We start from the raw sequence: 20442 nt of genomic DNA on the forward strand, positions 1-20442 counted from the left end.
GTAGATGAATGATGACTGAAATTTATTTGGTGTTAATGTGTTCACATTCAGACCTACCTGAACAATGAAATTAAGTGATTTTATGTACAAAAGTCTAGATAGCATTAATGGGATTCCTTATTAAATACAAAATTACACAATAAAATATATATTTGTTCTCCACAACATCACATGCAATTTTTTAGCCTAATCTGATTTCTATCATGTTGTAGTGCTAAACAGAAAAAAACTGCATTTCACTTCAATTCTGAATATGTCTACATTTTCCAAGAGCAATTATTGGAAAATCGCAAGAGGTTATGCCTAAGGTCATATGCACCTACAATAGTGGATTTCTTTATGGCATGAAATAGAGATCTCAGAATTGGAAGTAATAAATATGATTTTGATAAGCACTTCTAGACAGGAAAATAAGAAATTCCTAAAAAGTTTTCTGTGAAGCACCTTCCTCTTCATGCCCTGTATTACTCTATACTTATAAATAATAAAAAAGGAGACTGATAACAGTAGCTTTATGTAAGCAAGCTTAGAAATCATGCTCAGATAAGTGCTTTTGACCTAAATCTTGTAGCGCCTCGATCTGACATATAACCCCACGACTGTGAAATTCTGTATGAGATTTAGCAGTTTGAAGCTGCCAACTGACCCAGCCACAAAGAAGGCAGAGATAAGGATTTAAGGTACGATATGATACAATTAGACATTCACCTCCTATTTATTTCAGTCCATTTCAGTATGTAGCCTACTTAAAAGTTAGAAGCTTTTTATTAAAATGTAAATGCTAGTGTGCCATATATTTATAGGCAGCTAACAACAAGAAAAGACTCTCATAAATAAGATTTCTATGAATGAAAAGGGTAAACAGGAGATGCTTCTGCAAAACTCTTCTAGACGTGCAGAGATAAAGGATGGTTCTACCACACAAAATAATCAGATACAAAAATAGCTGTTCAGAAACAGCACACCTAAGGAGTACTTTAATCAAACATTTAGGTTACCTGCCAAAAGGACCATGATCTCTTCAAAATGCAATGCGGATTAAAGTGTTATCTAACACAAGCAGAAAACTAACCTTGGAGTGGAAGTTCGAAATGTGTTCATCATAATTTTCATGTCTTTGGATAGAGAAACCAGCTTTTTCAGCTAGATTGCAAAACTGGTTTAAAGTATTCCCTCGGAGTGGAGCAAATACCATTGCTTTTCCCTGGAACATTAAAAAGAGAATTTATACATTTTTAAAAGTGGAAGGGAACAAGATACAACATACACCTGACGAAGCTTTTAATACACTCAAGATGGAAAAGTCAGTTGTTCTCTTGGTAAAATACTAAAATAGTGTAATATAAATAATTGCTCAAAACATGCAAGATTTCTGTGATTAAACAAATGCAAAATAAAAACTAATAAATATTTTCTTTAGAAAAATGCCAACAGCCATACATCTGCTCCTTTTCATATAGTAATGGTGTCTACGAATTACCAAAATAAAACACAGAAAAAGCAAACAAAACACACTCAATGCAAAATCCATTTGCTAGCTCAGGACCATGCAAAGACTGTAAATAATTATTTTCTTTTTTCAGTCTCACACATAGAAGAGTACCTCCCATTTGCTGTCAGTGGAATTACAACAGTGTAAAACAAGGTGAAATGGGAGGCAAATCAGACCTGATCACTAATTTTTAAAAAATATCTTAAACTACCTGAGCAGTGCAATCAAAATTGACCTTAAATTGGTAAATTGCATTTAAAGCAGGACTTAATGTTCTTGCATAGTAATTCTGGATCTTTCAAGATGATCAGGCCATTTACGATGCCCATGCAACACATTATGGTCCATTAGCTAATTTTTTGTGCATCCTTCTGTTTTTAAGAAAAGAGAAATGACTGTACCTTGAACTGATAGATTTTAGACACTCTCGTGCAAAGTACTAGCCCAAAACCTAACCTACTTGATATAGCATCTCTTGAAATCTTATTTGCAAAATTAATTCTAACTGGCTGAGTACTGTGTTCTGTGACATGGAATGAAAACTGGTTGAAGAGCTGTAAACAAAGGTTAATACCACACAACAGCTTATCACACTGAGGGGAGCCACAAAGTTTACTGTGAGTTCTTGTATTCAACTTCTATATTAATGAGAGTTAATTTGTGAGGTGCTGTAATCAACCGAAGAGACAAAAAAAAATATTTTTAAGGATCTGAAGAAGTTATAAAATGATTAGATGCTGTAGAAGATTGAGAACATGAAGCTTGAGAAAATGCCATCTTGTATACCACGGGAAAAAATGATCAGAAGAGAGAATTTCAGCGGGAACTCTGAGAAGTTACAATGCTGACACAGATACTTAGTGAGGAGGATGGGAAACAAATCTGTGTGTTAGAGCTCATGCACACAAACACTGCAACAACACCCAGTGAGGCAGCAACAAAACCTCCATGTCAGTATCTGTGGTACTAATGTGTACTTAAAAGACTCCATTAATACCACAACACTATTTATTCTCGCAATACCTCCGTGAGATAGGAGGATTCTGTTATCCTGACTTTTCTCACGGAAATTTAAGCACAAACCAGACCTAGGGAAATATCCAAAGCAACTCACTTCTGCTCATTTGAGCAGCTATAACTTTAATTCTGTGGCTAAACATGAGGTGCACCTTCCCACCGAAGGCAGTGGAATTCCTTATGTAAATGTTAGGTCTGAATATAGGCTCAGCTCAGGATGAAAAACATTAAACACAGGAAATTCACAATCGGTTCCCTCACATCCTTGGCATGCTTTAATGTCACAGAATCACAGAATGTTAGGTATTAGAAGGGACCTCGAAAGATCATCTAGTCCAATCCTCCTTCTGGAGCAGGAACACCCAGATGAGGTTACACAGGAAGGTGTCCAGGCGGGTTTGAATGTCTCCAGAGAAGGAGACTCCACAGCCTCCCTGGGCAGCCTGTTCCAGTGTTCATCAGACAGAAGTGGGCAGCAAAGGGAGCCTTCAGCTGGGGATCCTCCTCCTCCTGCTGCCACCTCACACCCCCCAGAGTGTTGTTCTGCAGAGACCCTTCCTGGCGCAAGAAGGACGAGGCTCCTCTGGAGTCCCTTGTCTTCATGGGCAGCTTCACTAAGAGGTCACTGTGATAGGAAACACATCCCCCACTCAGAGCTTACCGACCACGCGGTTCACCAGGGGACTTCAGGAACAGCTAAACCTCATGAACGGAGACTGCTGGGGGCCACATGCCCAACAAACACCACCGATCCAGCAGCTTCATACAACAGCAACCCCTGACAGATTTCCACTGGCAGCCAGCAGTCCACTCGGTCATTCCCCCTCATGCTCTCCGTACACTACTTCAAATTCAATTTAAAGAGAAATACAGTCAAATAGAATGTAACATGGTATGAAATATCTCTTAAAACCAGAGTGAAAACCTTGAAATAGCTTCGAAAACCAGCAATGGCCTTTTGGAGAAATCAATACACAGTTATTTTGGCCAGCTCCTAAGTTGCTGTATGACTAAGTTTACTCATCAATCATTATTCAATGCAGTCTTATTTGCTGGTACTAATCATGGCTCAATAGCATCCCATTGACTTCACTGGGGTTTTGAATGGATAAGCCACAAAAGAATCAAAGCCTTCATAAAAAGTGTTCTTAATTTGGGAAATATGCTTACTCTGAGAATGAAATTAAAAGTACATTTTATTGACAGGAAAAAATAAAACTAAATGTTGACAAATCAAGTAGCCTGCTTATAAGAGTGATAAAGTATAGCCATTCAAGATGAATTTGTCTGATGTAAAATTTCAGGGCCTAATTCTTGCATTTAGTTTACAGGTGACATTTGCCTTCGTAACAAATTCAGATAAGAAATTTCAGTCCCAGTAACTCAGTTCTGCCTGCATGAATTTCTGGTCCTCTCTTCCTGTGCCAATACAACTGTCCATGGGGCCATACTGAGAATCAGATTACTGAAATGACCAGAACCTTGTTTCCAGGAAAACAGAAATTTACCTAAACCACATCATTCTGTGCCATAAGGATTCCAATAGCCACAAATAACGGCCTTAAAGAAAAAGGAAATACTGCAGATAAATTTATATATTTCAAAACTAACAGTAAGAATAACTACTTCTTCTGGATTTCTCCTTCAAGACAGCTTTGTAAGGATACCTGTTATTTTCTGTTTACTCCACTTTTTCTTTTGGTTTTGCTGGCTATTATTTTCCCTGAACTCTTCTATCATAGTTGTACCCTAGTTAAACTTGAAAGATGTCTTACATCTAGATGTCTTCCAGATCATTCCTCAATCAATATGGCAAAGCTTTACCAGTACGGAAAAGTAACTTCCAAATTTGAGACAAAATAATTCACATAGAAGAGTGAATTTAATCAAAGTAGCTTATGCCTTAGCTTAAGCATCAACTAATGCCCATAAAATATTCATTATTGCAACTGGAAAATAAGTTCAGTATTAATTTATTTTTCCTTTAAAGGCCAAAGCATAGTACCATGTAGTAAAGTTTCCTCTGATGTTATCCTTAGATCTATACAGGTTAATAAGAAGAGTAAAAATAATAACTGTATGTACTTGTGATTGCATTTTATCTTGGGATTTCAAATTAGTACGTGCTTTTATTTGGGTTTTTCAAACCACAAAAGCATATGCTTGAAGGTGTCTCTGTTCAACATACTCTTTTTGGACATGAGAACTCATTTAAGATGTCTGTACTCCCAGCTTGTACTCCACACAACAGTTTGCTGTCCTCTTAGCTGTGAATTACAATAACTTGCAAGGCCATGACATAACTGGACCATCCATAAAGTGGATTAGGCAAATGACTTTGGTTAAAAAATACAGTCCAGACAGTGGTCCAAAATATCTGGGTGACCTTTTCCTCAGGGTGACTACATTTCTTCTGTCTTCCTGGCAGCTTTGCCCCACAGCTCATTAAAATAATTCAGTCTTAAGTAACTTGCCTTAGGTCGCTCGGGGAAGTCTATGATAGAACCAAGAATAGAAACCTGATCACTCTTAGCAAAGAATGGGATTACTTTCATGACTAAAATGACTCAGTTTCTTAAGCCTTTGCACGTTTGGCTATTCTATTCCTTTTACAGAGAAAATCTCTTATCCGAAAAGTAGAATACAATTTTAAAATAAAGTTTGGAGAGCGCATTGCTAACATTGAAGACTTTTGGTTTGAAATCAGAAGTCTACCTTACTGAAGATTTGTACGGTAAGCATGAAAGGTAAAATTCCTGTTTCAAATTCCTACTTATAGCAATTCACATGTTTTCTAATTTTATTTTTCTTTTTTTTTGGATTTAAGATTATTTGTTGTGTATAAGTATATGCACGTAACAGCTATTTTTTTGCCTGTAGATGTCTCTGACTTAACAGCCTAATATTTGGATCGGTAAAATCAGTGACAGTCAAGTAGAAAATGTAAGTGTTTTATGAAAAGCTTAATTTCATTATGTTCTACAGTATAAAACATGTGAACACGGGCCTTACTTTATGGAAGGAAGTTTTAGTTTACAATATACACATAAGGGTTTTGTTCATTTTATATAAACAGAAATGAAAAGAGAAAATATTCTTTCATAATAAATAAATACACAATAACAAAGGTTACAATTGAAGGGATTACAGATGACAGAAGCCAACATAAAAACTTTCAATATCGTACTTTTACTTTAATATGAAGACATTATTATCAAAGGAAAATACTTGAGAAACGCTTTGATAAAAATAATCTCATGCTATCTTTGAAGCGGTTTCATTTATTTTACTACCCACTGTGTTCCTTATCAGAAGGCCAAGTATAAGAAGTTTCCTAGTTTATGATTAGGAAAGAATCTGATAGATTAGAAGACTCAATTGAAGTTGGACATAATAAGTATTAAAGTATTACATGACATTAATCCTGCCATTCCATTACTCTCTCAATCATTGTGCACAGACTAATTATTCTGAAGCCAGTGTTCAGGAGAAAATAGAAACATACTTACACTGGGTTGGAGTAATCTCTTTATTGCATCAACAAGGCTAGCTCTGTACCGGTCCAGAAACAGGCTGACATTGAGAAGAGAACAGAATCCAGATTAAAATGGGTTTTCAATTCTAATGATACTAATGCAGATAAGTACAAGGCTAATTACATATGTTTACACAACGCTGTAAAAGAGAAACTGTGGTCTACATTTCTCTCTGGTTCAGATACTTTTAAATATTAAAAAATGCATGAAACTAAATATAATCTAAACCAAACCTAAAATATCATCTTGAAGCAGATCTTTATATAGTTGAAATTCACAGATCACATTTGTTAGCTATTAAAATACCACCATACCAGAAATCAGGATCAATATACAGAGTTAACATTTGACATGCTTTTTCTATACAAGGTGTGGGGAGATTTTTAAAGTATTTTCTATTGTATTTCAGGTGTTACTATTGAGTGTATAATTTTTCCTTTTACCTACATAGTTGTGGCACTAATTCACTATTAACTGTAATGCATATTTGTTATATTTCTCTATCTAATTCTATCTATCCCTATAAAGATTTACAAGCCCCTACCTCCTCCATCCCTCAAACACTGTTCAAACACAATGACCCAGAAGGCACAGAGTTGTCCCCTCTCAAGAGCAAAATCCTTCGTCTCCAGCCTGGGTCCCACAAGGACAGCAGCAGAGTCAATTTTCCCATGCAATGTTGCCAACACGCTCAGCCCTATTTTGGCGATTACCTCATGATTTGAGGGGATAATTCATTCTTTGTGCCCCTCAGTACCTTAATGTATATACTAATAGTGGCGACCAGGGTGCCAATCACTCTTGACTAGATATTTGCGGACATGTAGTTACTGTGGATGAGAGTGCATTTACAATGGTTAGGGAACAACCATCAGATAGCAACTGATGCCTTTCAGTCCGTACTACCAAGGGCTGCATTTATATTGGGGGTTCAGATAAGAAACTCTATCAAGCAGGCCACAAATAATGTGATTCTTTCTCCATTATTTTTCAGGCTTTCTCGGTAATAAAACTGCTTCCCAGCCTGTGTCAAACTCAAGTTCCACACTACACGGCATTTTGTCCATTCTTTATGATTCCTTTCTATATACCCCTTTCCTTTATTCTCAAACGTCTTTTTCTGAAGAGATGTGGGTAGTTTTTTTCCAGGTTTGAAATTTCTAAAAGAATATAAAGAATATATGAAAACACTGAAGAGAAAAAAGTGATCTGCCAACCACATACCTGTCATCAGAACGAGAAAATGTGTGGATATTTAGCTAAGGATACTCCACAGCTACCAAGGAGAGTACAATATTACATATCATAGGGTCAAGCACAGCTGTGTAAGAGCTGTGAATTTTTGCTACTCAGGAAAAAAAAAAAGGCCTATCGAAAAACCCGTCAGAGATCAAATTTAATCAATAAAAACTGGCACAACCTCACATTGTTGAGAAAATATGGTAGGCCAGGTATCCACACATTTCTTAAAGAACATTTCGTATAGAAGCATGACCTTTTGAATTTCTTCTTAAGATATCGAAGTACTAGAAGTACTAGCTAACAATTTCTCCAATAGCCTGCCCACAAGCAAATTTAAGCTTTAGCAACTGGCATGATGGCTGCCCCTTGACCTTGATTAATCATACTGGAAGAACCTCACAAAAAAAAATAAAGCCTGTTTAAATTCAATTCATTGAAACAGCAGCTGATATCTCTAACGTGTCCACAGAGTTTTAATCATATTCACCTCAGGCAGACCCCTTTTCCGACAGATACCACAAGACACTACTGCTGGGAACTTAGCTACCAGCAGAAGAGGTTGAATACAGTGCATGAGTCCTCTCCCAGAGGAATTGCTAAAAATAATTAATTTTCTTCAATATGAAACATTGCAAGCACGCACACATTTAAAACTTGCTGAGATGCTGTGTAGACAGAAGTCCATTCCAAATGAAAAATGCACTTATAATATTTTTGTTTTTGAAAGCAGTATAGTGGAAACACAATTTTGGGGAAGCTTACCAGTGTTAAAATTATTTTTTCACAGACCTGCATATAATTTTCTCTTTTTACAATGAGACAGGGGCACAACTGCTGCTACCAATCTTGTTCCTTTCCAGTGAGAGAACTACAAGCCTTTGTTCACCAGAAACTGAGTGTCTGAGAACTTAAAATGGTTAGATGACCTGTCAAGAGATTAGGCAACTTCAATAATACCTTTTCTGTCCGACTCCCACTTGAATATTTTGGTGGTGTGGGAGGTAGACTCTTATCCCTCTTAGCTTAGGAAACCCAGATAAGCTGGGACAGTTGCCCTGGCTCTGCTCCCAAGTTGTCTCTGTCCTCCTTAAGGTCTGTCCCTGGGTACAAGACCTACTTCAATTGAAAATAGTCTCCAACGCTGCAATTTCCCACCTGTTGCTCTGTGAGCCACATATTCTGACCAGAGGGAGCATGGAAAGCTGGAAGCAACATTACTGCAATGCAGTGACTCCAGGGAACATGTCTATTCTCCCTCTGAGTTGGAGGATGCCTTGAATGAGGACAATCCTGAAAGAAGTCGTCAGATAATCTGTGCTACAGACAGGGCCAGCACAGCATTTGACTCATGCAAGGAGATTTAATCACACAATTTCTCTTACCAGTACAATTCATATGACTAAATACTACCACAGCATGCTGAAAATGTACCCAGGAGAATCCTTTTAAGCTCACAACAGCTCAGTGAAATTAAATAATGTATTGTTCCAAACCATTCTCACTCAGTTCTTATACCTCAATTCAAATCTGGCTTAGCTCGCCATTACTTTAGTGGTGATGTCTCATGTTCATGTAGCAAGGGCGCTGTGAAAGCAGCAACTCAGGACAGAAATAGCCAGGGTTTCCTGGGTCAGCAAAGAAATTTGGGAGCACAGCAGTAGAGAGGCAAGAACACAGTTTATGATTCGGCCTTTGTTTAGGCGGTGCTCTTAAACTGTGAAGCCTGGATGAACAGGTAGGCAATCTTCTCACTTCTCTTTTTTTTAAAAAAAATTTAAGTTACCTTTGAAACCAAAATGAAAGTTTGTAAGAAAACTGTGTGGAAGTAACAGTAAGCCAGAAGGAAACAAATTAAAAAAACCCAAGTAGATTCTCAGTTTGCTTCATGCTGATATCCTATTACCTTGTGTGTCACAAGGGGCATATATTTTATAGGCTATGATGTGAACTTATTTTTGGTTTTGCATACTTTGCAATTGATAAAAGAGCTTAGTTTACAGGTGTACTTCAGACATAATTACATTCATGTATAGTGCCTAGTGTACAGAGCCATTGAACTTTTTGTTGGCCTTCGACTACACAGCTGACATAATCTGGAAAAACTCTTACTTCCATGTCTTTAGATTCCAATGCACTTGAAATCAGGCTTAAAATGAATAAAAAATTTAAACTGAAGAAAGACAGAGCTCTTATTGCATTCCTGCAAAACTATTTCCTTATATTAAATGAAATACTAATGGAGACAAATTCAACATATTTTAAGATAATTAAAGAATACTTTCAGTCCAGTTCCACATTCCTGGTGAATTCACAACTCCCCATGACTTCAGCAAAAACTTGAGCAGTGGGATACCCACCCCCAACGACTGCTGTTGGGCAAGTGCCTATGCATGTGTCAAACTTTAAGAATTTAATCAGTCTAATTAAGTCAAGTGGGATATTATGCATTTCCAAAATGATATGGGGATCTAGGTCTTATACTGTCTCTACACTAAAATTATTTGTGAAAACTCGTTTCACCAGAATGTGAAAGACAAAGATTTTTCCATTGGCTCAGTCCTACTGGCCTTGACTCTCACCTTGGATTAAAAATCTCAGAATTTTTTTCCCAATAAAGAAAAGGATATAGTCTTCCTTTTAAATAATCAGAAATCTGAGCCTCCCAATAGCATTGGAAGAGTCTTGGTTTTGGCCTGTCCATACAGGCATCTGTTATTTCTCTTCCTCTATTCATACTCACAATTCCAGCACCTGAATGACTTTATATCTACCAGTGAAGGTCAAAGTCTAAAATTCTAGCAGCCCCCAACTAGCCTTAAAATTCCCTTTCAAAAATATGAGGTGGGTGGATATGCTTTAAAAATTCCATTATTTCAGTATTTTCTTCCAGTGTATCCTTCTTCCAGGTGTGGCCTCACCAAGTTATTTTTTTCTTATTTTTATCTCACTGTTGACATTTTACAAGTTATTTTGGAACTGCTGAACCATGAAACTATTTTTATTGTCAAAATCCTGAATGGTAAATAATAACTAGCTTTCACAGTTTGCCTCTTATTTATTTTATAATTTAGTTGAGCTACTAAATTTAGCTGTTAACTAATAGACTGTCTGCTCTGGGAAATAACTTATTTTCCACCCCTGCACACAAGATTTATGAAAGTCTGACTGTAAATAAATGAATATAAACATATCGCTGCTTGTTGTAATCATGTACATTTTTACATGAACCTCCATGTGGATTTGGAATATGTTTATGAATAGAGCTTGTTTTCATGTAAATGGGATCAAGCAGTACCACTGGTTAGCTATTCAGAGAATCAGACAATATCACCCTTGCTGGAAATACTTCAATAAAAATTTATCCATGTACCTAATATTTGAACTCAGATTTTTTGCTTTCGAGTTCTCTGTTCTAATCCCAGATTTTATTGACTGACAATGAACTATATGATGGTGTTAAACTAAATGCAATCTATTCTATCCGTTTTTATCACTGCATACTTCAGGTTTCAGCCGAGGAGCTGTAAGAAAAGAGAGATTTTTTTTCTTCTCCAATGGCAGCCCAAAAAATTCAGAGAGCAAAAATCCTGCCAACAGTTCCCAAGCCAATTCTGTATCTCAGAAGACAAATACATGAAAACAAAAAGAAGATTGAGTTTGATAAAGCATGGAACATTTTTTCCCCAGCCTTTTCATGTACCAGAAAACCTACTGTCCATAACTAAAAGAACGATTTCTAAAAGCAACAAACAATAAAGGGATTTTCATTTTTAGTAAACTACATATGTGGGCACTTGCAATAAGAAAATAGAGACAATTTGTGAATAAAAACACATACTTTAAACTAACCTGTACATTTCTATTTATTTTTTAGAAATCTATAAATATTTATACTCTTACCTGCATCTTAAGTGCTTCAAAATAAGTGTACAAATGCAGGGATTGCAAATGCATTATGTATTTTACCTGTCACATTTGATTCTTTGTTTCCTAAAGAAGCTGCACTATTTCCAAACAGACTGGGAGGGGTATTAGGCAAGAATATTACTGAAAAAAACAACTTAAGTCTTGCTCCACTCTGCTGTACTCCCAGCACAAATAGGATGACATGGTGTGAGTATCAAGAATACAAGAGATGGCACAGCCAGGTTGTTTTGATATTTGTGTGAAGAACAAATTTAACTCTAAATCTCTTGGCAAGACCTTGCTTCACCCACTTAATCTGGAGAACATCCATATGTGAGCCTTGTCTAAGCCTCCGAGAAGACTGCTGCCCTCCTGCTCATGTCCGCCAGCGCTCTGATCTGACTTTCATACTTAATCTGATCTAATCCTGTCCAGCATTAACTTCATCTGTGCAATGAAACCTGGAGTATCCATTCTAATATTTCGTGAGGAAGGCATTTACTAAATTACTTGCTGAAATCATATGGTGTTGTTTAGCTCCTTATTTTAATCAGATGATGCATCTCTGAGGCACATTATCAGCGATTAGTTCGAAACCCTTCTCTGTCCTTTTTGGGAACAAAGAACTTTTCTGAAATTAAATGCTAAGAGAAATGAAGCACTGTTGCATTCTGTCAACAAACAGGTATTAGAAAAGGGAAAAAGATGACTAAATACACTTTCTCCAATGTTATGCAAAAGCAATAACTTTTCTGAAATAAGAAGAATTTGCTTAAATAGAAAAAAAAAAAGGCGCTTTAGAGGAATATTTTATCAGAAGCCACTTAAAAAGAACATTGTTTAAAAAGACAATAGACAGCTTTGCACTTCCCTTTGCCTTCTTCCTTTAACTATTTCTTAGTAAGGTACAGAAATCTGCTGAACTGAGCTATCTTAGGAAGTCCCTGTTTTCAGAATTTGGTCTCTAATAATAGTTATGTGCAACAAAACATAAACAGCTTTTTCTGTTTTGGACATTCAAAGGGTCAAGAGCAAATATTCATGAAAGAAAGGTAGATGCACTAAAAAATATCTGCTCTCCTAAATGAAATTTGCACATCTCCTTTTACACTGTCTCCATGTATATAACACAAATAATTAATAATGTACCATTTTTAAGGCTAGCATGCAGCAAATATAGCACAGCACAATTCTGCAAATCCACTGTCAGAAAAGGGTTGTGTCAATAATCAAATCTATTTGCATAAATTATTAAAACAATATACCATTTTGCAACATGCATCTATCTTTTCATTAATTGAGTGCTGTACTATCTTATTTTTTTCTCTAAGAATTCTCTTACAATTAACATGTGCCTGCCTAAATAATATAAAGCTTATGTCTACAAATATTGCTGTCAAATTGATTTAAGAAACAGAATATGATGGGGGAAAAAATGGTTTTGAACATTTTTTTTTCCTCGGAAAGATTTTCTGGGAAGCAAAAAATATATCCCCTTATATCAATAGTCAGATCTTTCCTAAGAAGTAAGCTAATTGAGCTGTTTGTGTTGATAAACTCCCTTTTCTCCAGACTGTTCCTCACTGAGCCATAATTATTTGCAATTTGCCTAAGTCGTCCATTTACTGATACGTCAAGCATGAAACAGAGGCAATTCCAGAAAATGGAAATGCTTCTCAAAATCAATCTTTGGGAAATAATGTGGTAGAAGTTACTGTGTGATAGAAGACTACCTTATAACTGTCACATGGAGATGAATATTAATTTGTTGAGGTTAAGGTGGCTTTGTGCTTCATTTGTTGACTTTGCTTAGCCATCAGCAAGCAGCACAGTACAATTACTCCAGCAAAGCTATTTTTCTAACATGAGTTTTATGATTTTTATGTACTTACCAGTCAGCACACATAACAATGTCAAAATGTCCTTCCAGTTGAGAGACATCTGTCTCATTATCCCATCGTAAAATGCTAGAGGAAAAAAAGATTTATTTAAAAAAAAAAAGAAAATAAAAGAAAAGAGAAAAGGACTTACATTTTTCATCTTGAGATTTTTAAAGCATTAATACTATTCTTATGTGAATTAGCAGTGTTTTAGAAACGATATCCTTGTTACTTTCAAAGATGAATGTAAAAATATTATTCTGTACATTTTTAAGGTTTTAAATCTCAAAGCTAAAGACCTATCTTTTTAATATAACAGAACGGCAATCCACAGAGGTTCTGATGAGCAGATCACCAGCAAACATGCGTTTCTGAATTAGTGGCACATGCTTCAGTTTTTTACCCCTTAACACCACTGCATGAGGAAGTGAAGTCAAAGTATCGACAATCTGAATGAAACACGAATTTGCGGAATAGCTGTGAATTCATGAATCTCCGTTACATCTGGCAGGCAAGTCAGCTACGTTTCTCATTGACGAAGTGAGCATTCACTTGGGTTGGAGGGAGGAGGGACAGGGTGAAAGAATGCCAAGCTTAACTTCAATGCCAGTTATGTTGCCTCAGGCAAGCTTAAAAATACAGCAGTGCTAACTCTGTCAACACCTGTTCTCTCACAGGTGATCAGTTATTTAATTCTAAGGTACCCAACAGTAGGGAAAAATGCACACATGTGCAAAGTTTTTCTTTGTTTATGAATGCTGCCGATTTATGTAGCTGCCATGAAGAATTTCAGTACTTTGCTCCCATTTAAAAATAGCAACCAGTATTGGAATTTACTGCATACTTAAAATATCATTAACCCGAAGATTTGAAGCTGCATTTCTATTTCTAGTCTATTTTTTAAAAAATAATCTATCCTTCTTTTTCATTTCCTGGTTATTTATAATAGAAAGTAGATAAATATTTATGGGAAAAGCACTTGTGGGGGAAGGGTCTAATCTGATCTTGTCAGGTTGTGCATGCTTATCTCAGTTTTGTATGAGTCTTGACCAAATAGACCCTTTAGTCTTCCCGCAGCTATAATCTACTTCTGGTTAAAAGCCATCTCCATTCACATACTACTCCTAATATTTAACTGAGGATCAGTTATAATGGGTTCATTCAGAAATGTTCCCTAAGTATACAGGAAAAAAGGAAATTGTATACATCGACTATACCATATGCAAAGAAGATTCGTAAATAAGCACATAGATACATATAGAGCCACAAAGAGTTAAGGTACCACTATATGCAAGTACATGCTCACGGACACAAAATTTGAGAGAGAATGCTTTTAAAACATAGAAATTATGAAAGGAGAGGCCCAGTTGGTTGGGAAAGCTTTGATTACGTGGGGCTCAGCCTAACCGAACAGATCAGGACTCATTAGCCCATTTGCCCTCCTGGAATTTACTGTGACAATCCAAAGGGAGAAAAGAATAGATTAATTTAATTTTTTCCCCTCAAATTGAAAGTATTCCAGATTTTAGAAGCCTAGGTAGCTTTGCACACTGGCACGCAGCAGGCATCCAGTAGTGGCAAGTGACAAAGGAGAGTTCTCACTCTCAGCTGCCGGCTGCCTGCTGGCTACCAGCGGCTTTTTCAACCCTGTTTCCGTGGAAACTTAGGTTAGAATGGTGAAAATTAGGTAAAGGTAAGTTTTGTGGGTTTAAAGCACGCACTCTAATACTTTAAGAATCCTGAAGCAGAACTGGAAATTGGTAGATGAACTGTGAGCCTTAAAAGGCCACCTTTGGTTCTCATTGCTACAGAAACAGAGATCTGATCAGTACCACTATAGGGATTTGAATTATGATTTTTTTAACCCATATATTTACTATACTTCACTCATGCAGTTCAGAAGGCAGCACAGGTGCCTCCTCCTGGCAAAAAAAACCCCAAACCTTTCTCATGCTACTGTCAGGTTCCTGCTGAGCAGCCAAAATACAGCATTTTCTGTGCACACCTACTGTAGGCACAAAGGAGTTTGTGCAGGCAGGTAAAAGCTCAGAATCCATAATGCTGAGCAAAATATGGAATTGACAAGTTGCCAGGAGCATGAGCAGTGGTGCAACGTGACTGGCATGTGTGCTGTTGGGAGGACACGTGTGCTGAGGGCCCCACATGCAGCCATCAGCCAGTCTTCCTCCATTTTCCTGATCAGGCACCAGGGCTGCTCCTGCTCTCCAGCTCCAGTCCAGCTGCATCCCTGAAGACACAGTAATTATGGAAAAGCGAAAAATTTACACGCAAGATTTTCAAATTCAACTTTGCCATTAATTTTCAAAATGTACAGGAAACATTTCGTTCCTGTGGGGTAATAACCACATAAACTAAAGATAATTCCTTTAAAATAAATACCAACAGGAGTCATTCTGATCTCACTCAGGATACATGCACACTGGTTGGGGAAATGCAGCTACAAGCCGTATATATTTATCCTTGCTATCTTTAGACAAGCGCAAGTATGACTAGTAAGTGAAGTGCAGCTTGGATATGTGAAGCTCAGTACAGGCTGCAACCTCCGAAACTCTTTAGGTAGCTGACTCTGGGCTACCATATCGACACCTTTATCCCTTTAATGTTTCCACAAATTTGCATGAGCTGTGATCAAACATCTGCACCTGCACCTGTAAAGCAGACATGCCCCTGCATATCAGGGAATCAGAAACAATTCTGCTTAGTGTCAGCACTATTACATCATTAACACTGATGTCAGAATCAGCTATTTTGAATTCTAGTGCTTGTGAAAGTAGGGCATCAGAGTCAGGATGTATATAAATACCATTAACTAGCCATACAAGTTCTTATTATCCAAACACAATTCCTGAGTGTGAAGTACAGAAAAATCCACTGATACTGCAAATCAAATCTGAGAAAGGTAAAGATGTGTATATGTGTATCCAAATGCGTGTATCTACGCATTAAGGGGGTCAGAAACATTCATTTCTTCTGGGATTATTGAGGACATGACTCTTGGACTTAGTGGTTAGACCTGAAAGAAATACCAAATGTACGATGCAGCAAGGGCTGATTGCATTTTCATTTAAAGAGAAGCACTGCTAGGAAATCCAGAAAAGTATTAGCAACAGAAATCTGAAAATCTCAGTCTTTATGAAGTTTCCTTTAAAAAAAGACAGACATAAGTTCAAAACCACCATACCACCACTTTTAAATTGCCAGCATTGTGTTGAGACCAACATGAAAAAAACCACAAGCCTTATTAAGATTCTCCTCTCGTTCCCTTTTCAGGGATGCTAAACTAGTGGACAAAACCCACTTTTTTATAACGCTACTTTTCCTTCGGCAAAATACGAAGTTTTAAAGATAATATTTTTATGCCTTTCTTTTGATGGAAGATGCTACACAACTAACAGCTGAAATTGTTTGGTAAATCTGAAAAATGCCCTTTGCTCTGTCCAAGCCATACCCTCAATGCCTTTTTTTTTTGTATAAACAAACAAACAAACAAAACCCTAACATATTTAAGGCTTGTAAAGCTCACTCTTCTCATTATTTTGTGCTGGCTTATTTAACTCACGCACGTTTAGGTTTTTGCAATTGAAAACAGGCAAATCAGTTTCAGCAGAAAAGGCTCTGAAATCCCCTGGAAATATAAAACAGTTTGGGAGCTTTTTTTGGCTACAACAAGAACATCAAAAAACGAAGCAGGATGTGAGGGAAAAACACCAGTGTGCTGTTCGGCTACTACTTAGGCCAAAATGAAGGTGGATGAAACTTGGTACCTCCTAATGGCTGTTTTATGGCCTGTATCAAATGAATTTGACCAGTTTTCAGAGGAAAAGTACCCACGTCACAAACCTATTACTATAATTAGCAATCTTGATGGCAGTCCTAGCAAAAAGGACAAGGACTGAATGAGCTATGGAGAATGAACTATCCTCTCACATTCAGAGGTGGCTTTTCCAGGTCAGGGATAAAGCATTCTATCGAAATAGTCTGAAAAAACATGTTCTGATGCTTTATTTCCCCAGGCTGTGAAACTGACACCATTCTAAAGCAACAAATTCATTAAAAAAAACACAAACCAAAACACCCAACAAACAATCAAAACATTTTCTTTGCATGTTTTTTTGTGTTTATTTTTTTTTCTTTTCCCCTGATTTATCCTTTGAATTGACGAGCAAGCCAGAGAATGTGATAAGGTTCAAGATAAGAAGAATGGTAATGGTAATAGAACAAAAAGATCAGCTGAGAAAATAGAGACTTTAAGTACTACCAGCACACCTCCAAATATTGCCTTGTATTTCAAAGAAAATAAATCCCAGACAAAATAGCAAACGTCTCAGGGACAGTTAAGGCAGCCAGGGCTGCACTTCCCTGTACAGTAATTCCAATTTACGGAGGGTAGCTTGACAAATGTCGACACTCTTTTTCTTACACTAGTAAAGTATCTCAGCAATCTACAACAAAAGACCTCATTTTACCAGGTTTTTATTTCTCATGCAAAATTCCTCATCACTGTTATTATTCAACTTCACCGTTTGTCTTCCAAGTGTGTCTAGGCAGGTAACTTACAGGAGAAAAAACAGGTTAAGTCTCTGATTGTGAAAACTTGAAACATTTCCAAGTTCCTCTGAGATGTTCTTGTGATAAATGGCATAGGCTAGAGTAGCTCTCAAGCTATCAGAAGATGAGTTGTGCAGACAAAGACAAAAAATCAAAATTAGAAGCAAGGACAAAGGACACAGAAGGTTTCCTTGACTCAAAACGTATTAGTGGTTTTAATAAAGATAAAAGAATTTGTCCCAGTTAGCAGATGAACAGCTACCGAGAGTCCCTGTCTACCCACCTCTTCTTTTCATATTTTAATTTAGGCTTCAGTCTTTGAAAAGCATTATCATTGGAAAGTACACAGGTTCAGGTAAAAGATTTTGTCCAGGCATTTATATGACTTTTTCCCTGCCATTAACCAAGTTCATTAACCCATTAACAAAAGGGATCATCAGGACATTTCTCCACACCTTGTTCTTTGTTTGAGATTCCTCAGTTTTGTGTAAAGATCAAAAAGATGGATTTTAATTTAGTGACAGAGGCAATGCGTACACCCATTTTTACAACTCCTCTGAGGATTCCTGCAAGTTTGCCTGCCAGCATTTCCTCATCTTTTTCATCATATTCTTATTAGGTTGCTCTTATTTCTTTACCCTCTGCCTCTGTTACTTTCGCTTCTTCACTTTGCTCTGTATTCTTATCCATTATCTCATTCCCTACAGTGAATATCTGGTTTGAAGGGACCAAGGTTAAACTTTGAACCACAGGTACCCAACATTAACCACTCAGATTTCTAAGCAGTTCGAATGGGATATTTACAATTGCTGATGGGAATTTCCTTCTAACAATCTCCTTGCAGGTTTTGTCAACTTCCACATCATTTATCTACTCTTGTCAAAGTGTATTGATGACTTTTCTCAGCTCTCCTTTAAAATAGCACCTACAAAACCTGAAAATAGGCTGCTCCTGTGCCTCCAACTCTGTTATGCTGGCTACAATTATCCTTGTTATCCTCCCTCACCATACCTATTTCTGGTATTAGACCATAGACTCTCTAACACTTCCTGCTTTTTGCTCTATGTTGACACAATACCTGGTACAACAATTCATGGTGAAGCCTCATCACATTAATGGTGTAATACAAAAGAAGAAAAAACACCAAAACCAAGTATGGGTCCCTTCTAACTTGAGACATTCTATTGTGGTAACTAGGTTTTCCTGCCTAAAAGTTTCTTTTTAAAAGTATATGATAACGTTACATGCTTCCCTTATCCCTCATTCTAAGAACATATTTTCTCTCTCTTATTCGCTACAACATATTTTGCTAAAATTCAGATGGGAACATTACAGTTTTGTCTTTAAAAATAACAGTCCTAACACTTACACATTTGCTGCAGATCAAAAACTACTAAGTTTTTTGGGACACCATAAATAGACTGCATGTAAATACAACTGCTGCAGAGCAAAGTTTTCCATTTTGTAGACACACCACCGCCAAACATTCAATGCAAGTGTGGCTATTTTTCAAAAAGAAGTGAGAATATCTTGTATAAAGAAGTTATCAATAAAAAAATACCACTGGTGTTTGCAAGCTTGTCTTTTTGCATCCCTCTTCTACATCAATTCATTCTAAATCAGTTGCTATTTAGGAGATTGGCTACTGTTTTTAGCAACGTTCATGTAGTACATTATGCACAAAATGGATGGTTCTCACATTCTAATTCAGACTGATATGGTATTAAAAAATGCATAATTTCAAAATGCAGGACAGCATAAGCACATGGCACAACCATATTGCTGGATCAGTGAATGAAAGCATTGTAGAAGTTTGGCTTGTGTAAAAACATGAAGGAAAAGAAGACAGTTTCTTGCTCTATAGAGAATAATCTATCCATGAATATGGAGAGGATAATCAAAGGAACAAGAAGAAAACACAAAGAATGTAAAGTGAACCTGGCAGGTCCACAAGGGCTGAACGGGGAAAAAATTAAAACCAGCAGCAATTATGTGATTCACACATGCTTAAATTCTGAGGGCAGAAGAGACATCCAAGTTTTCAGATTTCTGTATCAAGCCCATATATCTCAGGAAATTAATATATGTTTCAGAAAGATATCCAACTTGATTTAAACATTCATTGCTTAAGAAACTACCACTTCCCATGGAAAGATGTTCTAATGTATTATCACTCTCTCCATCAAATCTTATTTTTTTCTAGACTGAATTTGTCTAGCTTCAATTTCTACATCTTGTTAGGTACTTGTAAGATAGATTAAAGAGTGATCTTCTGTTAGAGATTTTTTTTCCCCACATGAGACTTTCAGATCAAAATCAATTCACTTCTTAACAATCAAGTAATTTCTTTGACAAGTTAAGTAAACAGAGCTCTTTAACTCCCTCATTTCCAGACCCTGATTCACTCTTCTGCCTCTTTCCCAAACCCCATTCATTTTCAGTATCCTTGGTAACATTTGAATAACTGAAAACTGATTGAATATTAATGAAATAAACGAAGACAACACTGTAATAATCATTTTGTCAAAATTTAAAGTTTGTCCCAACTTTCCTATGTCTGTGGCAAAGATGAGCTGAGAGCACCTGTAAAGAAGAGAAGATACTGAAAGCGTGTAAAATGTGCGTGACGACTGTTATGGTTGAGCCAAGGTAGAGAAGGAACAGTAGGCAAAAGTACAATGGCAAAAATATGAACCAGAAAACAAGGTAAAAGTTGGCTAGAAAGATGGATACACAAAAGAGCATAGGAATAAAATAAATAATCTCTGATTCTAACATCTCATGGACATTTTTCTTTAAA

General features: G+C 36.7%; 1 protein-coding gene across 2 annotated transcripts in view; it reads right to left on the reverse strand.

Annotated features, from left to right (window-relative positions):
- Positions 1–20442, reverse strand: part of CAMKMT (calmodulin-lysine N-methyltransferase) — a 215803-nt gene that overhangs the window by 7480 nt on the left and 187881 nt on the right. The window contains exons 8-10 of one of the 2 annotated variants that reach the window (XM_065058224.1): positions 13086–13160; positions 6019–6082; positions 1073–1204 (exon numbers count right to left, since the gene is read on the reverse strand). In XM_065058224.1, coding sequence (XP_064914296.1) covers positions 1073–1204; positions 6019–6082; positions 13086–13160 — 271 coding nt within the window. Of the gene's footprint in view, positions 1–1072; positions 1205–3365; positions 5004–6018; positions 6083–13085; positions 13161–20442 lie in introns of those variants that run through there. The other variant, XM_065058225.1, reaches the window with a different exon arrangement.

This window comes from Columba livia, chromosome 3 (genome assembly GCF_036013475.1).
Source record: "Columba livia isolate bColLiv1 breed racing homer chromosome 3, bColLiv1.pat.W.v2, whole genome shotgun sequence".
NCBI classification, from domain to species: domain Eukaryota; kingdom Metazoa; phylum Chordata; class Aves; order Columbiformes; family Columbidae; genus Columba; species Columba livia.